At 67.2% G+C, this 22,643-nt stretch overlaps 1 protein-coding gene across 4 annotated transcripts; it reads right to left on the reverse strand.

Moving 5' to 3' along the window:
* Positions 1-13,313: 13,313 nt before the first annotated feature.
* LOC142004718 (epimerase family protein SDR39U1-like) lies at positions 13,314-18,074 on the reverse strand. Of its 4 annotated transcripts, none has more exons than XM_074982382.1 (6): positions 18,026-18,074; positions 16,676-16,782; positions 15,816-15,898; positions 15,091-15,212; positions 14,321-14,464; positions 13,314-13,866 (listed from the first exon to the last, which is right to left on the reverse strand). In XM_074982382.1, the coding sequence occupies exons 1-6, from the start codon at positions 18,039-18,041 to the stop codon at positions 13,451-13,453; spliced, it is 888 nt and encodes a 295-aa protein (XP_074838483.1). In that variant the 5' UTR covers positions 18,042-18,074; the 3' UTR covers positions 13,314-13,450. The 4 variants fall into 4 exon arrangements, with proteins under 4 accessions (XP_074838483.1, XP_074838481.1, XP_074838482.1 ...); XM_074982380.1 differs by having other exon boundaries at positions 14,321-14,539; XM_074982381.1 differs by having other exon boundaries at positions 14,321-14,539; positions 16,721-16,782; positions 18,026-18,064.
* Positions 18,075-22,643: the final 4,569 nt, after the last annotated feature.

Here is a 22,643-nt window from a genome sequence, read left to right on the forward strand (position 1 = left end):
TTGACAACGCACCTTTTCGTTTCTGTCTAGCAGACCTCCTCAGTTTTGTGGGGTTCCCCTTTTGGGAATGAAATGCCATGGGGCTGGGCGGCTGTACCACATTTTCTGCCACAGGCATGTTAAATTTAATTCTGTTCTGGTCATGAGTTCCAAGCGGTCCAGCTGCACTCACCTCTTCAACCCCATCCTGTGCTCCACTTAGAACTAAAGCCAGAATTTCCTCTCCCCCCGGTGGGCTCCAGAACCCGGTGCTTGAAAAAGCCGACATTTCAGGTACCGAGAGGCGTTCTCTCTATCTCCCATCCTGAGGGGACGTGTCCCCAGTCAGTACGGGGACAGCTCAAAGCCCCCAGCATTACTGAGTTTTGTGTTTTCGTAACGTCTCGAATCTCCCTGAGCAGTTCACAACCGCTGGTCCTGTCCCGGGCAGATGGTCGGTAACGTGCCCTCCTGCTATCCTCTCACAAGAGCGTGGAATTTCTCGCCACTGAGCTGCTCTGGAACGTTCTGGTTCACTGAGATCTTTACGCCATTCGATCCTCCCTAGCCCAGCCCAGCCCAGCCCAGGTAAATAAGCACTTAAAACCCGGGTCCCTTTCCAGCAGCCTAAGAAATCGTTTCTGTTCTGACACGGCCTGTAAGGTTCCCTTTCCCACGCTGCCCTCTTTACTAGGCTGCAGAGAGTCTCTGGGAACGTCCAGGACCGGGCCTCGGGGGGCACCAAGCCACACGGCTTGGGTCTGGCGGGCGGGAGAGGCTGGCACTAGAGCACAGCACCGATAGGGCGTATCCATCATCCTTCCTCCGCAAACCAGACCTGGCTACATGCTCCGGGGGTCTCTGGTCGGTACAGGGTTATATGGCCAGAGTCCATAGGGGGCTTTAGGACTGCCTTGGGGAGGTCTGACCCATACAGGGTTATATGGCTAGGGGGTCCACAGGGATCTTTATGGCCCAGGAGTGACTGGTCCCTACAGGGTTATATGGCCTGGGGGGGCATATGGGATTATACAGCCCAGCAGTCTCTGGTCCTTATGGGGTTATACGGCCCAGGGGGAGGCTGGTGCCTGTGGAGTTATACGGCCTGGGGGTGTCTAGTCCCTATGTGGTTATAGTGCCGGGGGGTGTCTAGTCCCTATGGGGTTATAGCGTCTGGGGGGTGGGGCATACGGGATTATACAGGCCAGGAGTCTCTGGTCTACACAGGGTTGTATGGCACAGGGGAGGGGTCCATACAGGTTACATGGCCCAGAAGGCAGGGTCCCTGCAGGGTTATATGGCCTGGGGGGTGGCGCATATGAGGTTAAGAGGCCAGGAATCTTTGACTCATATAGGGTTATACAACCCAGGGGAGACCAGTCTCTAGGAGGTTATAGGTCTAGGTGTGTCTGGTCCCTACGGTGTTATATGGCCTGGGGGGTGGTGCATATGGGACTATACAGCCCAGGAGTCACTGGTCCCTACGGGGTTATATGGCCCAGGGGAGTCTGGTCTCTAGGGGGCTATAGGGCCCAGGAGTCACTGGTCCCTACAGGGCTATATGGTCTGGGGGGAGCATATGGGGTTATACAGCCCAAGGGTCACTGGTCCCTATGGGGTTATATGGCCTGGGGGTCACTGGAACCTATGGGGTTATAAGGACTGGGGGAGAGGCCCATACAAGTTACATCTCTCAGGGGTCACTGATCATACAGGTTATACAGCCCTGGGGTCACTGTTTCCTATGGGATTACATGGTCTGGGGAGGGGTCCAGGCAGGTTATAGAGCCCGGGGGTCACTGGTCCCTATGGGGTTACAAGGCCCAGGGAAGGGGTCCATACAGGTTATAGGGTCTGGGGGCCTCTGGTCCCTAGAGGGTTATACGGCCCAGGGGAGGGGCCCATACAGGTTACAGGGCCTGGGGGTCTCTGGTTCCTATGGGGTTACAAGGCCCGGGGGAAGGGCCCATACAGGTTATAGGGCCCAAGAGTCTCTGGTTCCTATGGGGGTATATGGCCCGGGGGTAGGGGCTCGTACAGGTTATAGGGCCCTGGGGGGGTCTCTGGTCCCTATGGGGGTATATGGCCCAGGGGGAGGGGCCCGTACAGGTTATAGGGCCCGGGGGGGGGGAGTCTCTGGTCCCTATGGGGGGTATATGGCCCGGGGGAGGGGCCCATACAGGTTATAGGGCGCAGGGGGTCTCTGGTCTCTATGGGGGTATATGGCCCGGGGGGAGGGGCCCGTACAGGTTATAGGGCCCGGGGGGGGGCCTCTGGCCCCTGTGGGGGTATATGGCCCGGGGGGAGGGGCCCATACAGGTTATAGGGCCCGAGGGGGGGATCTCTGGTCCCTATGGGGATATATGGCCCGGGGGGAGGGGCCCGTACAGGTTATAGGGCCCGGGGAGGTCTCTGGTCCCTATGGGGGTATATGGCCTGGGGGGGTCCTCTGGTCCCTGTGGGGGGTATATGGCACGAGGAGGGGGTCTCTGGCCCGGGGGGGGGTCTCTGGTCCCTGCGGGGGGTATATGGCCCCGGGGGAGGGGCCCGTACAGGTTATAGAGCCCCGGGGGGGGTGGGTCTCTGGTCCCTATGGGGGTATATGGCCCGGGGGAGGGGCTCGGGGGGGATCTCTGGTCCCTATGGGGGGTATATGGCCCCGGGGGAGGGGCCCGTACAGGTTATAGAGCCCCCGGGGGGGGTCTCTGGTCCCTGTGGGGTCACATGGCCCGGGGAAGGGGCGGGGCCATGTCGGGGGGTTCCCAAGAGCGGGGCTCGCGGCGGTCACGTGCTCTCCCCCACTCACCCGGAGGGGGGACGGGCCGCCGCGAGGATCCCAAAACCTCCGCCCGCGCCGCGCCGCCACGGAGGCCGCCATCTTGGAGCGTCCTCGGCCCCGCCTCCGGCGCCCAGCCAATCGGGGGCGACCACGCAAATGACGTACGTTCGAACCGGGCGGCGGGAGCGCCGATTGGGCCAGGCCCGTCCCGCTCTCCCTCTCCTCTGATTGGTCCGACCTCCGCTCGTCCCGCCCCCACGCCGGCGTTCCACGGCTAATTTGCATACTCGCCTGCCATTGGCCGCGCGGCTCAGTCGTCCCCGGGGTGGGGGGAGAGGGAGGCTTGAGGAGGAGCTCGCCCGCGCGGTGTCGGGACATTCGCCTCCAGTCCCGATAGTCGCGATTATTTTTGCGCCGGAGGGGGCGTTCCCGGCGGCCGTGTCCCGCCTGGGGGGGCGGAGTCCAGCCCCGTGCTACACCGACCTGCTGGGGGGCGGGGATAATCCGGACCCAGGTGTGGAGGGGCTAGTCCGGATTAAGGAATGAATCCGGATTAAGGCTGGGGTCTGTGGGGGTTCTGGTGGGCGGGGGGTGCTGGGGGGGCGGGGTGGAATGAATCTGGATTAAGGCTGGGGGCACCTGGGGGGTGCATCACCGGCTGCTTTTGGTGATCCCCCTTGCAAAGACTAACTTGGGGGCCCCCCTTGGGGCAGGGGGTGGGGCCGAGTTCCAGCTCTGCCCCCCTACACCTTTCCCCAGGCGGGGGCATAGCTACGCACGCTGGTGCAATGCTTCGGGGGCCTCTTGCTGCGCCCCGGTGACTGAGAAACTGAGGCAGGGCCCCAGGGAGAAAGGGGGATCTCTGGGCTCCACCCCCTGGGGCCCTGGCCATGGCACAGGCTCCTTTCAGTGGGGCTGGGTGTGCAGGACTGAGTTCTACCCCACAGCAGTGGGGCCCAGCCCCAGTCGCTGCAAATTCACCCCAGCGGGCAAAGAACCCGAGGGGCACATGGCCTGCAGCTGCCCCACGGCCCCTCTGAAATTCAGCCTCCAGACCCCCTGGTGGACAGCACCTAACTCCCCTGCAGGCGCCTCTGGTGGGGCGCCCGCGGCTGTGCCCTGGAGCAGCTCAGCTGGCAAAGCCCCTCGGGGGTCCAGCCCCGCCACAGTTGTGGTCGGTGCCAAGTCAAACCTGTTCCAGACTTGGCCGCGTGTTACATCAGCACTTTTGTGGGCAAGACCTGTGCCCGAGCTCGTTAAGAACCCGTGCCGTTGGCAGGGCCTAGTTTCAGCTAAATCGGGCTAATTATGGGACTGTTTGTAAGTGATTAATCAGATCTGTTATCAGCTCTTTCAGGATCTTGCTCTGGATCAAGGTCAGGCTGATGGGCCTCTCATTACCATGGGCGTCCTCTTTACCCTTTGCTAAAATCGGCACACCCTTCGTTTTCTGCCAGACTCCCGAAACGTCGCCCGTCTTCCACGAGTTATTGAAAAGCAACAGGAATGGGTTGGCTGGCCCCTGAGGCAGCTCTTTTAAAACTCTTGGAAGCAAGTTGTCTAGACTGGCTGATTTAAAAATACCGGCCCCCCCCATGACCCCCCGAAGCAGATGCCTGCCTCCAAAGGAAGGCGTCGAGGGAATGCAAGAAATGTCGGGCTGGATGGGACTCTGGGAAGCCATTGAGTCCAGCCTGACAGTGGAGAGGAGGGAGGACAGAGGCTCAGGTCTCTCCCCCAGGCCAGATTAACTCTTCTGGGGATGGGGGGGTTCCCTAGATTTTGAGCCCCCCCCCAGACTCTGGGGGAGACCATAGATTAAGGGTGCAGGAGCTGGCTGGGGTGGCTCTGGGCAGGAGGGGTGCAGGAGCAGGCTGGGGGTGCAGGGGCTGGGTAGGGGGAGGAGGAGTGTGGGGATGCAGGAGGGGTTGGGGGTGTGGGTCTGGGTGGGAGGGGCACAAGAGGGGGCTGCGTGGGGGTGCAGGCTCACTGCAGGGGCTGGGTAGAGGACACAGGGCCTGGGTGGGGTGGGTCTGGGCGGGAAGGGTACGATAGGGTCCTGGGTGGGGGTGCAGGAGGGAGCCAGGATGCAAGCTCTCTGCGGGGGGCATGTGGGTCTGGGGGGCAGGGGTGCAAGAGGAGGCTGGGTGGGAGAGCGGGAGGGGGCCGGGCCGCAGGCTGTCTGTGGGAGGGGGTGTCTGGGCGGAAGGGGGCTGGGTGGGTTTGCCAGTGGGGGCTGGGGCGCAGGCTCTCTGCTGGGGGGCCGGACGGTAGGTCACTGTCGGGCGATTCTCTGGCCAGCTCCCTGGGGCACAGGCGCCCCCCACCCAGCCACGGGGAGCAGCCCCCAGGCCCACGGGCCCGAGCCCGATCCGGCCAAGGGCTCCCCTCTGCCCCACTCCCTGCCCCGCAGCGCCCCCTCGTGCACCACTGGAGCCAGCCCCACCGGCCAGGGGAGAGCGCCCCTTGCTTGACCCCTGCCCCGCAGCGCCCCCACGTGTAGCAGGGCAGGGGCTGGGGCTCACGCCCCCTGGAGGTAGCGGGCCTGGTAGAGGCAGGCAGTGAGCGCCAGGGGCGCCGTGCCGGAGCAGCCCAGCCCCGGGGGGCCACGATCAGCCCCCAGCAGGAGTTGGGCCTGGCCGCGCTACATGGCTCCTCCTGGGGCACCCACCGCCACCTGCAGCCCCTGCCAGCGAGGGAGAAGGGAAGGGAAACTGAGGCACGGGGTAGCCCAAGCTCCCGGGCAGGCACAGAGGTGGCGCCAAGGACTTTAGCCCATTGTGTGAATCTCACGGGGCAACAATGTGGGGGGGGCCTGGCTCCCAGCCCCCTAACTCTAACCACTGCACCCCACTGCCCTCCCAGAGCTGGGAGAGAACCCAGGAGTCCTGGCTCCCAGCCCCCCAACTCTAACCACTGCACCCACTGCCCACCCAGAGATGGGGAGAGAACCCAGGAGTCCTGGCTCCAAGCCCCCTGCTCTAACCACCAGCCCCCACTGCCCTCCCAGAGCTGGGAGACAACCCAGGAATCCTGGCCCTGGCCCCACCTGCCCCTCTGGGGGAGCTGCGAGGGGAGAGGCTGGGACACCTGGGGGGCAGGGGTGTGGCTCTGGGGTGCACAGGGGCCGGGCAGGGGTGGGAGCTCTGCCCCCCTTAGCTGTACCCATTGCGTCTCTCCCCAGCCGGTGCCCCAGCACAGCCCAGCCCTGCCTTACCTGGGGCCTGGCTCCCTCTGGAGCACAGGGGCAGTGCCAATGCCCGAGCCTCCAGCCGGCCTGGCCCTTATATGCGCCCAGCTGGTGGGGCAGGCAGCAGGGGGGCGCCCAGCCCTGAACCCAGCTCAGTGGGGAGCCCAGAAACCTGGCACACTGGGGCAGGGTGGGTGGGGTGAGCGCATGGCTCCCACAGTGCCCCCCAGGGCATGACAGGGCCCTGATCTTGGCCGGGGTCTGGGCAGCTCCCGGCACGATGGCAACCAGCTGCCATGGCGGGGAACTGAAAATGCATCTCAGTGCCAGGAGAGCCATCCATGTGCAGTGTTACATGTGGCTGGTACCCAGCAGCTGCGCCCCAGAGCTGGCTGCATCTCTGTGCCAGGAGAGCTGCCCCATATGGTGGTATGTGTGGCTGCTATCCAGCGGCTGCGCCCCAGAGCTGGCTGCATCTCAGCGCCAGGAGAACCGTTCTCAGGTGGGGTTATGTGTGGCTGTTACCCAGCGGCTCTGCCCTAGAGCTGGCTGCACCTCAGCACCAGGAGAGCCCTTCTCAGGTGGCTTTATGTGTGGCTGTTATCCAGTGGCTGCACCCCAGAGCTGGCTGCACCTCAGAACCAAGAGAGCCATTCTCAGGTGGTGTTATGTGTGGCTGTTACCCAGTGGCTGCGCCCCAGAGTTGGCTGCACCTCAGCACCAGGAGAGCTGTTCTCAGGTGGGGTTATGTGTGGCTGGTACCCTGCGGCTCTGCCCCAGAGCTGGCTGCACCTCAGAACCAACAGAGTCATTCTCAGGTGGTGTTATGTATGCCTGTTAGCCAGCGGCTGCGCCCCAGAGCTGGCTGCACCTCAGCGCCAGGTGGGTTTAGCTGCAGGGGTCGGATCTTGCCGGCTCCGAGGCCCACACAACCCCCATGCAATGCCGTCTCTGGGGCAGCCCCACGGCAATGGCTGGGAACAATTTCCTGGGGCTGTGCGGCCCACGGCGCCGCTGCAGCTCAGCCCAGGTGTGGGGAGGCCCCAGCCGCTGCTCACTGGTGACTGCGGAAACCGCAAGTAGGGCCGAGCGTGTGGGGCGGGGCGGGGCAAGGCAAGGGGGCACCGCCTGCCACTTTAACCCCTCTGTTCCCCAGACCCCACGGGGAAAGGGGCCTTGGGGGGGGCTGGCCCTAGACAGCCACCCCTGACCCACAGCCCCCTGCCCACCACCCCTAGAGAGCCACCCCTGACCCACAGCCCCTGCCCTGCAAGCCCTAGAGAGCCACTCCCGACGACAGCTCCTGCCCCACTGGTGCCCCCCACGCCTGACCCACAGCCCCCTGCCCACCACCCCTAGACAGCCACCCCTGACCCACAGCTCCCGCCCCACCAGTGTTCCCCACCCCTGACCTACAGCCCCTGCCCTGCAGGCACTAGAGAGCCACCCTGACCCACAGCCCCCGCCCCACCAGTGTTCCCCACCCCTGACCTACAGCCCCTGCCCTGCAGGCACTAGAGAGCCACCCCTGACCCACAGCCCCCGCCCCACCAGTGTTCCCCATCCCAGACCCACAGCCCCTGCCCCACCAGTGTTCCCCACCAGTGGGGGCTGGTGGTTAGAGCAGGGGGCTGGGAGCCAGGACTCCTGGGTTCTCCCCGGCTCCGGGAGGGCAGGGGGGGCTGGTGGGTAGAGCAGGGGCCGGGAGCCAGGACTCCTGGGTTCTCCCCGGCTCCGGGAGGGCAGTGGGGGCTGGTGGTTAGAGCAGGGGGCTGGGAGCCAGGACTCCTGGGTTCTCCCCGGCTCTGGGAGGGCAGTGGGGGCTGGTGGTTAGAGCAGGGGGCCGGGAGCCAGGACTCCTGGGTTCTCCCCGGCTCTGGGAGGGCAGTGGGGGCTGGTGGTTAGAGCAGGGGGCCGGGAGCCAGGACTCCTGGGTTCTCCCCGGCTCTGCGAGGGCAGTGGGGGCTGGTGGTTAGAGCAGGGGGCCGGGAGCCAGGACTCCTGGGTTCTCCCCGGCTCTGGGGGGGGCAGTGGGGGCTGGTGGTTAGAGCAGGGGGCCGGGAGCCAGGACTCCTGGGTTCTCCCTGGCTCTGCGAGGGCAGTGGGGGCTGGTGGTTAGAGCAGGGGGCCGGGAGCCAGGACTCCTGGGTTCTCCCCGGCTCTGGGAGGGCAGTGGGGGCTGGTGGTTAGAGCAGGGGGCCGGGAGCCAGGACTCCTGGGTTCTCCCCGGCTCTGCGAGGGCAGTGGGGGCTGATGGTTAGAGCAGGGGGCCGGGAGCCAGGACTCCTGGGTTCTCCCCGGCTCTGCGAGGGCAGTGGGGGCTGGTGGTTAGAGCAGGGGGCCGGGAGCCAGGACTCCTGGGTTCTCCCCGGCTCTGCGAGGGCAGTGGGGGCTGGTGGTTAGAGCAGGGGGCCGGGAGCCAGGACTCCTGGGTTCTCCCCGGCTCTGCGAGGGCAGTGGGGGCTGGTGGTTAGAGCAGGGGGCCGGGAGCCAGGACTCCTGGGTTCTCCCCGGCTCTGGGAGGGCAGTGGGGGCTGGTGGTTAGAGCAGGGGGCCGGGAGCCAGGACTCCTGGGTTCTCCCCGGCTCTGCGAGGGCAGTGGGGGCTGGTGGTTAGAGCAGGGGGCCGGGAGCCAGGACTCCTGGGTTCTCCCCGGCTCTGGGGGGGGCAGTGGGGGCTGGTGGTTAGAGCAGGGGGCCGGGAGCCAGGACTCCTGGGTTCTCCCCGGCTCTGCGAGGGCAGTGGGGGCTGGTGGTTAGAGCAGGGGGCCGGGAGCCAGGACTCCTGGGTTCTCCCCGGCTCTGGGAGGGCAGTGGGGGCTGGTGGTTAGAGCAGGGGGCCGGGAGCCAGGACTCCTGGGTTCTCCCCGGCTCTGCGAGGGCAGTGGGGGCTGATGGTTAGAGCAGGGGGCCGGGAGCCAGGACTCCTGGGTTCTCCCCGGCTCTGCGAGGGCAGTGGGGGCTGGTGGTTAGAGCAGGGGCCGGGAGCCAGGACTCCTGGGTTCTCCCCGGCTCTGCGAGGGCAGTGGGGGCTGGTGGTTAGAGCAGGGGCCGGGAGCCAGGACTCCTGGGTTCTCCCCGGCTCTGGGGGGGCAGTGGGGGCTGGTGGTTAGAGCAGGGGCCGGGAGCCAGGACTCCTGGGTTCTCCCCGGCTCTGGGAGGGCAGTGGGGGCTGGTGGTTAGAGCAGGGGCCGGGAGCCAGGACTCCTGGGTTCTCCCCGGCTCTGACTCCTGACACCCTGCCGAGCCTCCCGGTCCTCCCCCCAGCCCCTCCTCCAATCCTCTGCCCCCTTCCGGCCCTGCGCTGACCGAGCCCCGTGTGCCCGCAGCCCGGCCCGGGGTGCACGTGTCGCTGGGGCGGCGGAGTCGCGGCGGGCGGCGGCTGCTGCGCCTGGGGAGCGGCTCCCACCCGCCGCAGACCGAGGCGCGCCGGGAGCCGGGCGGCAGCGGGGTGCGCCCCCACGGGGACCCCACCTGCCAGCCGCGCCCCTGGCTGGAGCTCGCTCTCCGCCACGCCAGCCTGGGGGGCGCGTCCCGTGGGGTGAGGCCGCTTGGGGGGGGTGGGGGGTTCAGTCCTGTCTCGTTGGCAGAGCCCGAGGCCCGAACCCCCGCTGGACCCTCAGCGGCCTCGCCGCGCCGCCTGCCGCCCCCGGTTAGTGCGGGCCGAGCCCCCCAAAGTCCCCCCAGCGCCCCACGGGGATGTCCCCTGCACCACAGCCCCCCAGTGCCCCCAGCCTTGCACCACAGCCCCCTAGTGCCCCCAGCCCCGCACCACAGCCCCTAGTGCCCCCTAATACTCCCAGCCCCGCACCACAGCGCCCCCTCGTGCCCCCAGCCTTGCACCACAGCACCCCCCGGAGCCCCCTAGTGCCTCCTAGCGCCCCGAGCCCCGTGCCACGGCCCCTAGTGCCCCCAATAGCCCCAGCCCCGCACCACAGCCCCCAGTGCCCCCAGCCTTGCACCACAGCCCCTAGTGCCCCCTCGTGCCCCCAGCCCCGCACCACAGCACCCCCACAGAGCCCCGTGCCACAGCCCCTAGTGCCCCCAATAGCCCCAGTCCCACACCACGGTGCCCCCAGCCCCACACAACAGCCCCTAGTGCCCCCAGCCCTGCACCACAGCCCCAAGTGCCCCCAAATAGCCCCAGCCTTTCACCACAGAGCCCCCTGGTGCCCACAGCCCCTACCAATCAACCAATCTGCACATCTACCAACATAATTTATGCCATCATGTGCCAGCAATGCCCCTCTGCCATATACATCGGACAAACTGGACAGTCTCTACGGAAAAGAATAAGCGCACACAAATCAGACATCAGAAATGGCGATATACAAAAGCCCGTAGGAGAGCACTTCAATCCCCCGGGCCACACGGTAGCAGAGTTAAAAGTAGCTATCCTGCAGCAAAGAAATTTCAGGACCAGACTCCAGAGAGAAATTGCCGAGCTACAATTCATCTGCAAATTCGACGCCCTCAGCTCAGGCTTAAACAAAGACTGTGAATGGCTGGCTCAATACAGAAGCAGCTTCCCCTCCCTTGGTGTTCACACCTCCAGATCAACTGCTGGTAGTAAACCTCACCCCTCCTGACTGAGCTAACCTTGTTATCCCCACCCTTGCTCTGGCTTATTCATACCCGGCCCTGCAGCTTTCCAAGACCAGCACCTGGTGAAGTGAGTCTGTGCTCACGAAAGCTCATGCCCAAAACTTTTCTGTTAGTCTATAAGGTGCCACAGGACCCTTCGTTGCTGTCACAGCCCCTAGTGCCCCCAGCCCCACACCACAGCCCCCAAGTGCCCCCAGCCCTGCACCACAGCCCCTAGTGCCCCAGCCTTGTAGCACAGCTCCCTAGTGCTCTCAGCCCTGCACCACAGCCCCAAGTGCACCAACCTACCCCACAGCACCCCCTGGTGCCCCCAGCCTTGTGCCACAGCGCCCCCTAGTGCTCCAGCCTTGTACCACAGTGCCCCCTTGTGCCCCAGCCCCGCACCACAGTCCCCCAGTGCCCCAGCCCTGCACCACAGTGCCCCCTAGTGCCCCCAGCCCCGCACCACAGTGCCCCCTCGTGCCCCAGCCCTGCACCACAGTGCCCCTTAGTACCCCCTAGTGCCCCCAGCCCTGCACCACAGCCCCTAGTGCCCCAGCCTTGTAGCACAGCTCCCTAGTGCCCCAGCCCCACATCACAGCACCCCCTGGTGCCCCCAGCCCTGCACCATAGCCCCTAATGCCCCCTAGTGCCCCAGCCCTGCACCACAGCCCCCTAGTGCCCCAGCCCCGCACCACAGCACCCCCTGGTGCCCCCTGCCCCCGGGTGTCCGGCTGATGCTCGCCCGCTTGGTCCCCCGCAGGCTGCCCGGCGCGGCCGCACCGCCCAGCCCCGAGCCCCCGCTGCCCGCCGGGATGCGGCTGCCGCGGGAGAGCCCCCGGCTCCGTCTCACCCTTGAGCGCCCCAGTGCTTTGGGGGGCTACCCCGCCCGCCTCTGGCCTGTGTCCCCAGGGCTGTTGTGAGCTCACATACACGTGTAACCCTCGCCCAGCTTTTCACCCTGGTTTGCACCGGTGCTGCCTCCGGCTGTTCTGGGCCCCTGGCTTCAGGGGTGGGGCTGGTCCCAGGACACCTGGGTTCCCTTGGCCATCTAGGGCAGGGCTGGGGCCAGGATGCCTGGGTTCCCTTGGCCATTGGTGGCGGGGCTGGGAACAGGGCACCTGGGCTCCCTTGGCCATGGATGGCACAGCTGGGAACAGGGCACCTGGGTTCCCCTGACCGTCAGGGGTGGGGCTGGGCCCAGGACGCCTGGGTTCCCCTGGCCGTCGGGGGTGGGACCGGGCCCAGGACGCCTGGGTTTCCCTGGCCGTCGGGGGTGGGACCAGGCCCAGGACGCCTGGGTTCCCCTGGCCGTCGGGGGTGGGGCCGGGCTCAGGACACCTGGGTTCCCTTGGCCATGGGTGGCACGCCTGGGACCTGGACACCTGGGTTCCCCTGACCGTCAGGGGTGGGGCTGGGCCCAGGACGCCTGGGTTCCCCTGGCCGTCGGGGGTGGGGCCGGGCCCAGGACGCCTGGGTTCCCCTGGCCGTCGGGGGTGGGGCCGGGCCCAGGACGCCTGGGTTCCCTTTCTGGTCACGCGCATTCTCTCCCCCACTGGTGGGACTCACCCCTTGATCCTTCCCTGCTGCCCTCACCTTGCCAGCCCGGGCTCCAGACTCCCCATCTGCGACAGCAGGAAAGCAAGTGACGGCCTCAGCTCCCCCCGCCTCCCCCCGTGCCCTGAGAGGCACGACACCCAGCAGCCTGTCAGAGCGGCCTGTTGTGTATGAGTGTTAGTGGTGCCCCCCTGGGGAACTCTGGTTTGCGGGAGATGGGCCAGTGAACGCAGGCACCGGCTGCGGCTGTGCACGGGGAAACAGGCTGACATGCGTCCCAGCCAATGCCCCTCGCGGATGGCAGCAGGAGGGGCAGAGTTGCGGCCCTCCTCCAGTCACTGTCATAGCGCAGGGGCTGGGGGACAACCAACAAGAATCCCCTTAACGCCCAGGGGCACAGTCATGCACGTCAGGGAAAGTGGCAGCAATTGTGAGCCTGTCTGCAGCAACACCCCCCTTTGGGGCTCGGTGGACCACGTGTAAAGAGCAGGTTCCTGCTGGGCAGGGGGGACAGGAGGAGGTGGGATAAGAGCCAGACCAACGAGAATCCCCTTAACACCCAGGGGTGCAGTCATGCACGTCGCGGGAAGCTGCAGCAATTGCAAGCCTGTCTGCAGCAACACCGCCTTTTGGGGCTGGGCGGACCACATGTAAAGAGCAGGTTCCTGCTGGGCAGGGGGGACCAGCGGAGGTGGGATGTGAGCCAGACCAACAAGAATCCCCTTAACGCCCAGGGGCGCAGTCATGCACGTCGGGGGAAGCAGCAGCGACTGTGAGCCCATCTGCAGCAACACCCCGCTTTGGGGCTGGGTGGACCACATTTGAAGAGCAGGTTCCTGCTGGGAAGTGAGGACTGGCGGAGGTGGGGCGTGAGCCAGACCGCTCCCCAGAGCTGGATGCATTTTAACACTGGGGAGTAGAGTCAGATGTTTGGCCGCAGAGCAGTGCCAGCAGGACCACACGAGAGCAGGCTGTCATGCTCCCTCGGGAGTAACCTATCCCCCTGCAGACTCCCCCACAGCGCTAGGGGGCTCGTGGTGCTCCCCAGAGCCCAGCCAGCCCCTCTCTGCCTATGGCTCAGCCCGTACAGCAGCCCCGGCGTTGGGCTTGGACCCTTGGGCTCCCTGCCCCACATGCGCAGTGCCCGCTTGGACACCTGGGTCCCTTTCCACGCTCCCTGATTGAGCCCCGGGGGCAGCCCCCACTTCCCCCAAACTCCAGCATCTGTCCCAGCAGCTGTTTATTGCAAACTGAACAAGGCTGTAAACTTGGAGGAAGCCAGGGAGGCCCAACAGAGGGAGCAGCCGAGTTCACCCAGTGACCGGCGGGAGGGGTGACCCCAGGCGCAGGGCCCAGCCCCTCTCAGGACAGGGCGTCCCGCAGGGCGGCGGGCAGCTCGGGGAACTGGAAGCGGTAGCCACTCTCCAGGGTGCGCCGGGGCTCCACTCGCTGCCCCTCCAGCACCAGCACGGCGCGCTCGGGCCCCAAGACGCCCCGCACGGCCCAGGCGGGCAGCGGCAGCCAGGCCGGGCGCCCCAGGGCCACGCCCAGCGCCCGGGCGAAGTCGGCGTTGCAGGTGGCAGGCGAGGCCGGGGAGACGCCGTTGAGGACCCCGTGGACACCCTCCGTCTCCAGGGCGTGGCACAGCAGGCCAGCCGCGTCGCGGGCGTGGATCCAGGGGAAAGGCTGCAGGCCGGTGCCCACGGGGCCGCCCAGGCCTAGCCAGAAAGGCCACAGCAGCTGGGAGAGCAGCCCGCCGGCCCGGCCCAGCACCACGCCTGCCGGGAGAGCAGAGTCAGAGAGACGCCCCCGTACCCCGTACCCCAGCCCCACGCCTGCCGGGAGAGCAGAGTCAGAGACACGCCCCGTAACCCATACCCCAGCCTTACGCCTGCCGGGAGAGCAGAGTCAGAGAGACGCCCCCGTACCCCGTACCCCAGCCTTACGCCTGCCGGGAGAGCAGAGTCAGAGAGACGCCCCTGTACCCCGTACCCCAGCCCCACGCCTGCCGGGAGAGCAGAGTCAGAGAGACGCCCCTGTACCCCGTACCCCAGCCCCATGCCTGCCGGGAGAGCAGAGTCAGAAACACACCCCCTCATACCTGATACCACTGCCCCTGAGCCAGCCAGTCCTGCCCTGGGGCCGGGGTAGCTGGCGCCCCTAGAGGGGACAGGCCCTTCCCCATTTCCTGCCCCACAGCCAGTCCTTCCCTGGGCGGGTGCCCCGACGCACCAGATCTCACCACCACCTGGCGGGTGCGGTCCCCAGGGATTTTGGCCGCTGCCTCCCAGGCGGTCACCAGGCGTGAGAAGAAGTCGAAGTCGCCGCCGGGACTCTCCTCGGTGTACTTGGCCGTGGGGCTGGGCCGATAATACCCTGCCAAGAGTGAAGTGCCACCCAGATATCCCTCCGCCCCGCAGGCACCGCGCCAACGAGGGACTACTTTTCCTCCTGGTGGCGGAAGCACATCGACCCTATCAGGTGGCTGGGCTCCATTCCCTCCCCAGGCACGTCTTCCCGCCCCGGTGGCGAAAGGATACAGCACCCCAAGGGACCCCATTTCGCCAGGGACTATTTGTCCACGTCATGGCCCAATGGCGGAAGAACACCAGTGTCACCAGCCGGTGCTCTGTGCCCATTAGGCTGTGCTTGGTCTTGTGCTCTTGGGCAGGGAGGGACTAGCGGTGCAGCAGGGGAAGGACACAGTTTATGAACCGTGTGCGCCACCCAGGGCCTACTTTTTCCAAGGTCCGTGCTGTGGCAGAAGTACGTTCCTTCCACAACATGCAGTGAGCCTCCCTCTCACCCACAGGGACTCTTTTCTCTCCGGGGCGGAAGCACACCAGTGCACGAGGAGGCTGGGACGGGGACTATTTTCTCTCCGGGGTGGAAGAACACAGTGATTTTATGGGCAGCTGTGAGGCTGCACCCTGCCCAGGAACTATTTCCCCCGCTGGAGGGATACCCCAGGACGGCACAAGGTGGCCATGCGCAGTAAATACCTACGCCCGTGACGACGACCCAGGCGCGGGGCGGCCGATCAGCCTCGGCTATAGCCTTGGCCAAGGCCTTGGTGGTCTCCACCCGGCTGGCGACCACTTCCTGGCGGAAGGAGTCATCCCACCTGCAGGAGAGGCAGCACAGAGGAGTCAGACCCAGCCACCCTCCAGGTCTCCTCTACCTGACTCCACCCACCCAGCCGCTATTTATACCCAGCTGCGCATCCCACTAAGCCTTCCCCCGGAAACAAGGGCCTGGCGGGAGAAAGATTCCTAGCGGGAGTCTCATATCCCAGCCTGACCATGGGGCTGCGTAACACAAATCCCCGTCCCCACCCCACAGCTATGGGAAGCAGGATCCTCCCCCCACCCCACAGTGCCCTGCCAGAGTGGGGAAACCCCCCCAATCCCAGGGACAGTTGGGAGTATCTATGGGGTGCCGGGATACAGCCAGGGGGCTGCCCCAGGGAGGTGTGATGGGGCTGGTAGCATCTGCACCTCTCGGGGCTGGGCTTGGGAAACCCCATTTGTACCCCACAGGTGTGCTTTCCTGAGCCTCCCCCTGGAAACGAGACCCCCCCCAAAGAAAGGCTCCTATTGACGTTTACGTCTCAACCCCCAGGTGGGAGACCCCGTCCCGATCCCACCCCGGCTGCCTCATGGGAAGGACAGAGGACCAGGGAGAGACTGAGTCACCCCCTGGAGGGGCCCCCCCAGGATTGTCCCACCTGCGAAAGGGGTTGAGGACGTTCTCCCCGGCCACGTTCAGCACAGCCTCGCAGGGGGGCAGGCCGCGGCGGGCCAGCTCGTCCTGGGGAGAGAGGAGCGACGTGGGGCCCCCCGAGCTGTGCCGTCCCAGGCCCCCCCAGCTGGTCGCTCCCGGTCCCCGTACGGCTGGGCGGGGGGCGCGTGGCCGAGAGACGGTCTCCCCGCTTGGGCAGCCAGCCGGGCGCGGAAGTGCCCCCTTCGCTCGGGTCCCCTTCGTGCCCCCCCGGGCCGGGTAACCCCCCGAACGGGCACTGGGGCGGCTGGACCCGTTCACACTGCTCGTGTGCGTGGGAATTAGACACCGGCTCTGCCTCTCCTCCGGGACCCCCTTAGGGCGACGGAGCGCAGCCGGGTGAGCCGGGCTCACCAGGGGCGCCAGCCGAGGAGGTTGGCGGAGAGGTGCTGGCCGAGTACGGCAGAGCGCCCGGGCCGGTGAGCCTCCGTCGCCTCCGGAGGTGACCCACCCCCTAGGACCAGCCGGCCCTCGCTGCCGGCGCTCAGCCCCGGCCGCGCCACGTGGGCGACCGGGCGCAGCCGCGAGAAAACCCGGCAGCTGGCAAAGAGCCACGTGGAGCTGGCTGCCCCCTGCCCGGGGGAGTGAGGGGTGGCGGGGGGGGGTCACAGGGGGGCCGGGGGCTCCTGGCTTGCGGGGGGGGCCGGAGTGAGGCGGGGACAAGCGCCCGGCTGCGGGAGAGCGGAGGGGCTCGGGGGGCCGGGGCTGGCGGGTGGGCGGCTGGGCTGGCACTGCAGGGACCAGGCGGCTGGGAAGCGGCTGGCGCCTCGAAGCATCAGCCCGGCCACGGGAACCCCGGCCACCTACCCAGCTGATCCGGCCGGGCCCCGGGCGCCGCGACAGGTGGGTCACCTCGTGCCCCCGGCTCCGCAGCAGCTGGGTCACGGCGCCGCCCACGAAGCCGGTCCCGCCGCCTGCGGCAAAGCAGCGCTGAGCCGAGGGGTCCTGGACTGCGACCCCCGGAGCCCCGGCTCTGCCCCCCCCCAGCGCCCCAGGCCCCGCCCCCAGAACCTCCCAGCCTGGCTCTGCTCCCCGCCCCGCCCCCAGCGCCCCCCCAGCCCGGCACTGCCCCCCCCGCCCCCCCAGCACGGCTCTGCTCCCCGCCCCGCCCCCAGCGCCCCAGGCCCCGCCCCCAGAACCCCCCCAGCCCGGCTGTGCTCCCCGCCCCGCCCCCAGAACCCCCCCAGCCCGGCACTGCCCCCCCCGCCCCCCCAGCCCGGCTCTGCTCCCCGCCCCGCCCCCAGCGCCCCAGGCCCCGCCCCCAGAACCCCCCCAGCCCGGCACTGCCCCCTCCCGCCCCCAGCGCCCCAGGCCCCGCCCCCAGAACCCCCCCAGCCCGGCTCTGCCCCCCCCGCCCCCAGCGCCCCCCCAGCCCGGCTCTGCTCCCCGCCCCGCCCCCAGAGCCCCCCCAGCCCGGCACTGCCCCCCCCCGCCCCCAGCGCCCCCCCAGCCCAGCTCTGCTCCCCGCCCCGCCCCCAGCGCCCCAGGCCCCGCCCCCAGAACCCCCCCAGCCCGGCACTGCCCCCCCCCGCCCCCCCAGCCCGGCTCTGCTCCCCGCCCCGCCCCGCCCCCAGCGCCCCAGGCCCCACCCCCAGAACCCCCCCAGCCCGGCACTGCCCCCCCCGCCCCCAGCGCCCCCCCAGCCCGGCTCTGCTCCCCGCCCCGCCCCCAGAGCCCCCCCAGCCCGGCACTGCCCCCCCCCCGCCCCCAGCGCCCCCCCAGCCCAGCTCTGCTCCCCGCCCCGCCCCCAGCGCCCCAGGCCCCGCCCCCAGAACCCCCCCAGCCCGGCACTGCCCCCCCCGCCCCCCCAGCCCGGCTCTGCTCCCCGCCCCGCCCCGCCCCCAGCGCCCCAGGCCCCACCCCCAGAGCCCCCCCAGCCCGGCACTGCCCCCCCCCGCCCCCAGCGCCCCCCCAGCCCAGCTCTGCTCCCCGCCCCGCCCCCAGCGCCCCAGGCCCCGCCCCCAGAACCCCCCCAGCCCGGCACTGCCCCCCCCGCCCCCCCAGCCCGGCTCTGCTCCCCGCCCCGCCCCGCCCCCAGCGCCCCAGGCCCCGCCCCCAGAACCCCCCAGCCCGGCTCTGCTCCCCGCCCCGCCCCCAGCGCCCCAGGCCCCGCCCCCGTACCTGGCCCCGCCCCCGTACCCCTGGCTATTCACTCACCCACCAGCACCCGCATAGCCGGGCCTGGCGCATGCGCTGGGTGTGGGGGGGGGGGTGCGAGCCCGGATGCGCATGCGCTAGGGCTCTGGGCCGGGCAGGGAGGGGGGCGCCCAGGCGCGCGGCGGGATTTAAAGGGACCGCGTCCCCATTCCGGGTTAACCCCTTGGCGGCCAGGCGCAGCCCCCGGGACCGGGCGCGGGGGGCGGCGCAGGTGGCTGGGGGGGCGGGTTACAGACGGTTCCCCTCTCAGCGCCCGCATCGGGCCTGGCGGAGCCCCCCGGGGGCTAAATTCCGCTCTGCCCCCCACCCCCGCAGGGCGAGACCCCCAACGCCCCCCAGGCTCCCCAGGGGTGCGGGGTGCGTGGATGTCAGTCCCGGGCAGTGCTGCCTAGTGGTCAGGACACCTGGGTTCCCATCCTGGCCCGGCTGCTGGCCAGCCGGGGTCCAGTGAGTTGCCTGCTGCGTGCCTCAGTTTCCCCATGCGGCGCGGGGGGCGGCTCTGAGCTGCGCGCCGGGGGCCGGTCTGAGCCGGGGCCGCTGGTTCCAAGCACATTCTCGCCCTAAGCCTTGTTGGAATTGTCTTTTCCCAAGTTCAGCCGCCTCCGAGCCCGGGTCCGATCCTTCCCCGGCCCCGTTCCCCCTGAGCTGTCCCCGGCAGGCGCCTTAGGAGGCAAGGGGAAGTGCCCTCGCACTCCGGGACCCCCGGGAGGAGCCGGTCGGGGTCGCCATTGGCCCAGGGGAGCCGGAGCCAGGCCAGGAAACCTCAGGCCGTGCTCAGCGCAGATGGGAGCAAGGCCCCCGCACCCACATCCTCCCATGGCCAGACGGGGGACCCCGTGGGAGAGGGCAGCTACTGGCCCCCCACATCCACTCACAGCTGCCTCCGGCCGAGTGGAGCCCCCCCACAAGGTGCTGCCTGGGGGGCCCTAGCCACACACGGTGGGGGGTTCTCCGGAGGACCCACTGAGATGCTGGCCCAAGAGCGCATGGAGCTGAACTGGCCGGCAGCCGACCCAGGCCGCAGCCGACTCTGGAATCATTCACTGGCCCGCACCGGGGGCGCAGGCGTCTGTCGGCCTCCCAGGGTCGAAAGTCCAGAGCCGCCCCCAGAATCTCAGAGGGGCCCCAGCACCAGCACTGGGGTCTGCGCCCGGCAGGGGGGGCCTGTGTGATGGGGTTCAGGGGTCCCCCTGCACTGCACCCCGTCCGCTGGCAGGAGAGACTCTCACTCAGCAGGTACAACAGCAGGTTTATTAGGCAACAGATGTCCAGTTTCTCACAGAAGCAACAGTACAGCAGCCAGAGACAGTCCTTCCAACCTGTCCTGGGGAGAAGACCCCGAGGGGTGCCCCTCTGGGGTGTAGCTTCCCCCTTCTTAGGCTGGCTGCCTTCCAGCTCTCCCTTCTCCTCGCCTCCAACTGCCACCCCCGATTCACAAACCCAGCTCAGCTCCTCCCTGCTCTTTGTTCAGGCAGAGGTGTCACCTGCCAGTTGTAGCCCCAGGGTCATCCTTAGCCACTGGGAGCTGCTGCTTGCCTCGGACATCCAGCCTGAGTCTCACACATGCACTCCCCCCACTCCATCACATCTCTCCCCCCTTCCAGACTGAACTGAACGGGGTCACTCAGCCAGTGACCTGGGGAAGTTCGGGGCCCTCCCTGCGTGACAGGGCATCGGCTATGGTGTTGTTGTTCCCCTTCACGTGGACCACCTCCATGTTGTAGTCCTGCAGGAGCAGACTCCACCGCAGGAGCTTGGCGTTGGCCCCTTTTATGTGATGCAGCCAGGTCAGGGGTGAGTGATCGGTGTACACGGTGAAACGCCGTCCAAACAGGTACGGCTGCAGCTTCCCCAGCGCCCACCCCATGGCCAGACATTCCTTCTCTATGGCCGCGGAGTTCTGCTCCCGGGGCAGCAGCTTCTTACTCAGGTACACGATGGGGTGTTTCTCCCCCTTGTCGTTCACCTGCATTAGCACCGCCCCCAGCCCCACGTCTGAGGCATCGGTGAACACCAGGAAGGGCTTGTTGAAGTCTGGATTTGCCAGCACTGGGGCCCTGACCAGAGCCTCCTTCAGCGCGCAGAGGGCCTCTTGGCACTGCTCGGTCCAGACCACCTTGTCAGGCTTTCCCTTTTTACATAGCTCCGTGAGGGGGGCTGCGATGGAGCTAAAGTGGGGCACAAACCTCCGGTAGTACCCCGCCATCCCAATGAAGGCCTGGACCTGCTTCTTAGTCTGGGGTGTTGGCCAATCTCTGACAGCCTCCACTTTAGCTGGCTCCGGCTTTAAGCAGCCGCTGCCCACCTTGTGGCCCAGGTAGGTCACCTCAGCCATTCCCACCTTGCACTTCCCTGCCTTGATAGTTAGACCAGCCTTCTGGAGTCGGTCCAGCACCTGCTTGACCTGGGACACATGGTCCTCCCACCTCTGGCTGAAGATGCAAATGTCGTCCATGTAAGCCAGGGCAAAGCTCTCCATCCCTTTCAGTAGCTGGTCCACCAGACGCTGGAAGGTAGCGGGTGCCCCCTTGAGGCCAAAGGGAAGGACCAAGAACTCATAGAGCCCCACAGGAGTGATGAAAGCTGACTTGAGCCGGGCATCTTGGTCTAATGGCACTTGCCAGTACCCCTTGGTGAGGTCTATGGTGGTGAGGTAACGGGCTCCCCCCAGCTTGTCTAAAAGGTCATCAGGCCTGGGCATGGGGTAGGCGTCCGAGACAGTGATGGCGTTAAGCTTGCAATAGTCCACACAAAACCGAACAGACCCATCTTTTTTAGGGACTAACACCACGGGAGAGGCCCAGGGGCTGGACGAGGGTTGGATCACCCCCAGAGCCAGCATGTCTTCAACCTCCCGCTCTATGTCCTGAGCCGTCCTCCCTGTGGCTCTGAATGGCACACACTTGATAGGGGCATGGGTGCCTGTCTCTGTTTGGTGGACAGCCAGGTCAGTGCATCCGGGTCTGTCCGAGAACAGCTGTTGATGCGAATGCAGCACCTCCTTGATCTCCGTCTGCTGGGCAGGGGTCAGCTGGTCTGAGAGGGGAATAGACTCCAGCAAGGAGCCGGCTCCAGTCCTTGTGAGTAAATCCACCAAGGGATCATCCCCCTGCCCCTCCCAGTGTCTGCACACGGCCAGCACCAAGTTCTGTCTGTCCCAGTAAGGTTTCATCATGTTCACATGATAGACCCGGTGGCTGTGGGCCCGGTTCGACAGTTCCACCACATAATTCACGTCATTTAGCTGTTTGACGACCTTGAAGGGCCCATCCCAGGCCGCTTGCAGCTTGTTCCGTCCACCAGGCCGGATGATACCCAATTCCCACCTGACTGTAACGGGAATTGATGGGACCCCTTTCAAGGTGCCCATGGCGAGGGTGCACCTGAAATGGTGGGGAAAGGAAGGCCCCAAGGAGGTGGGCGTGTACAGCCATTTCCTGCCGGATGTACTGATGGGGGGTGATCTGGAGAACTGGCCAGGTGAACGCCCTCGTGCCCGGGTCTTGACCCAGAGCCAAAGAAAACGAGGGGTGGTGGCTAAGGGACCCCGCTCAGTTCGGTCTGGAAGGGGAGAGAGATGTGATGGGGTCGGGGATGCGTGTGAGACTCAGGCTGGATGTGTGAGACAGGCAGAGCAGCCCCCAGGGCTAAGGATGACCCCTGGGCTGTACCCCAGGCTGGCAGGTAACACCTCTGCCCTGAGCACAAAGCAGGGAGGAGCCGAGCTGGGTTGGAATTGGAGGCGACAGTTAGAAGCTGGGGGAGAGGGAGCTGGAGGGCAGCCAGCCTGGCGAGGGGGGAAGCTGCACCCCAGAGGGGCCCCCCTCGGGCTCCTCTCCCCAGGACGGGTTGGAATGACCGTCTCTGCCGGCTGCACTGACCCCTCTGTGCTGAGCTGGGCTCTGGCGCCTCATAAACCTCCTGTTCTACCTGCTGGCTGAGAGTCCTGCCTGCAGGAGGGGGGCAGAGCTTGGGGACCCCGAACCCCACCACGCACACATCCAGCCTGACTCACACGCACCACCCCCCATCACAACACCCTTCGATCGCACCCCGGTCGCCCCACTGGGCCGAGCCTCCAGCACGTAACACAGGCGGGCGGGTTTGGAAGGAGGAAAGAAGAGGATGAGCGAGAAGCTGGTTGACGTGGTACATTGCGCTCGTGCGTTACAGCCGCGGGTGCACGGGGGGCAGGGGGCGGGGGAGGGGAAGGGGCGGCTGTGCTGTATAATGGGCACAGGGGGGCAGGGGGCGGGGGAGGGGAAGGGGCGGCTGTGCTGTATAATGGGCACTAGGGGGCGGGGGAGGGGAAGGGGCGGCTGTGCTGTATAATGGGCGCTGGGGGGCAGGGGGCGGGGGAGGGGAAGGGGTGGCTGTGCTGTATAATGGGCGCTGGGGGGCAGGGGGCGGGGGAGGGGAAGGGGCGGCTGTGCTGTGTAATGGGCACTGGGGGCAGGGGGCGGGGGAGGGGAAGGGGCGGCTGTGCTGTATAATGGGCACTGGGGGCAGGGGGCGGGGGAGGGGAAGGGGCGGCTGTGCTGTATAATGGGCACTAGGGGGCGGGGGAGGGGAAGGGGCGGCTGTGCTGTATAATGGGCACTGGGGGGCAGAGGGCGGG

The sequence above is a fragment of the Carettochelys insculpta genome, chromosome 32 (genome assembly GCF_033958435.1).
Source record: "Carettochelys insculpta isolate YL-2023 chromosome 32, ASM3395843v1, whole genome shotgun sequence".
Lineage (NCBI taxonomy): Eukaryota > Metazoa > Chordata > Testudines > Carettochelyidae > Carettochelys > Carettochelys insculpta.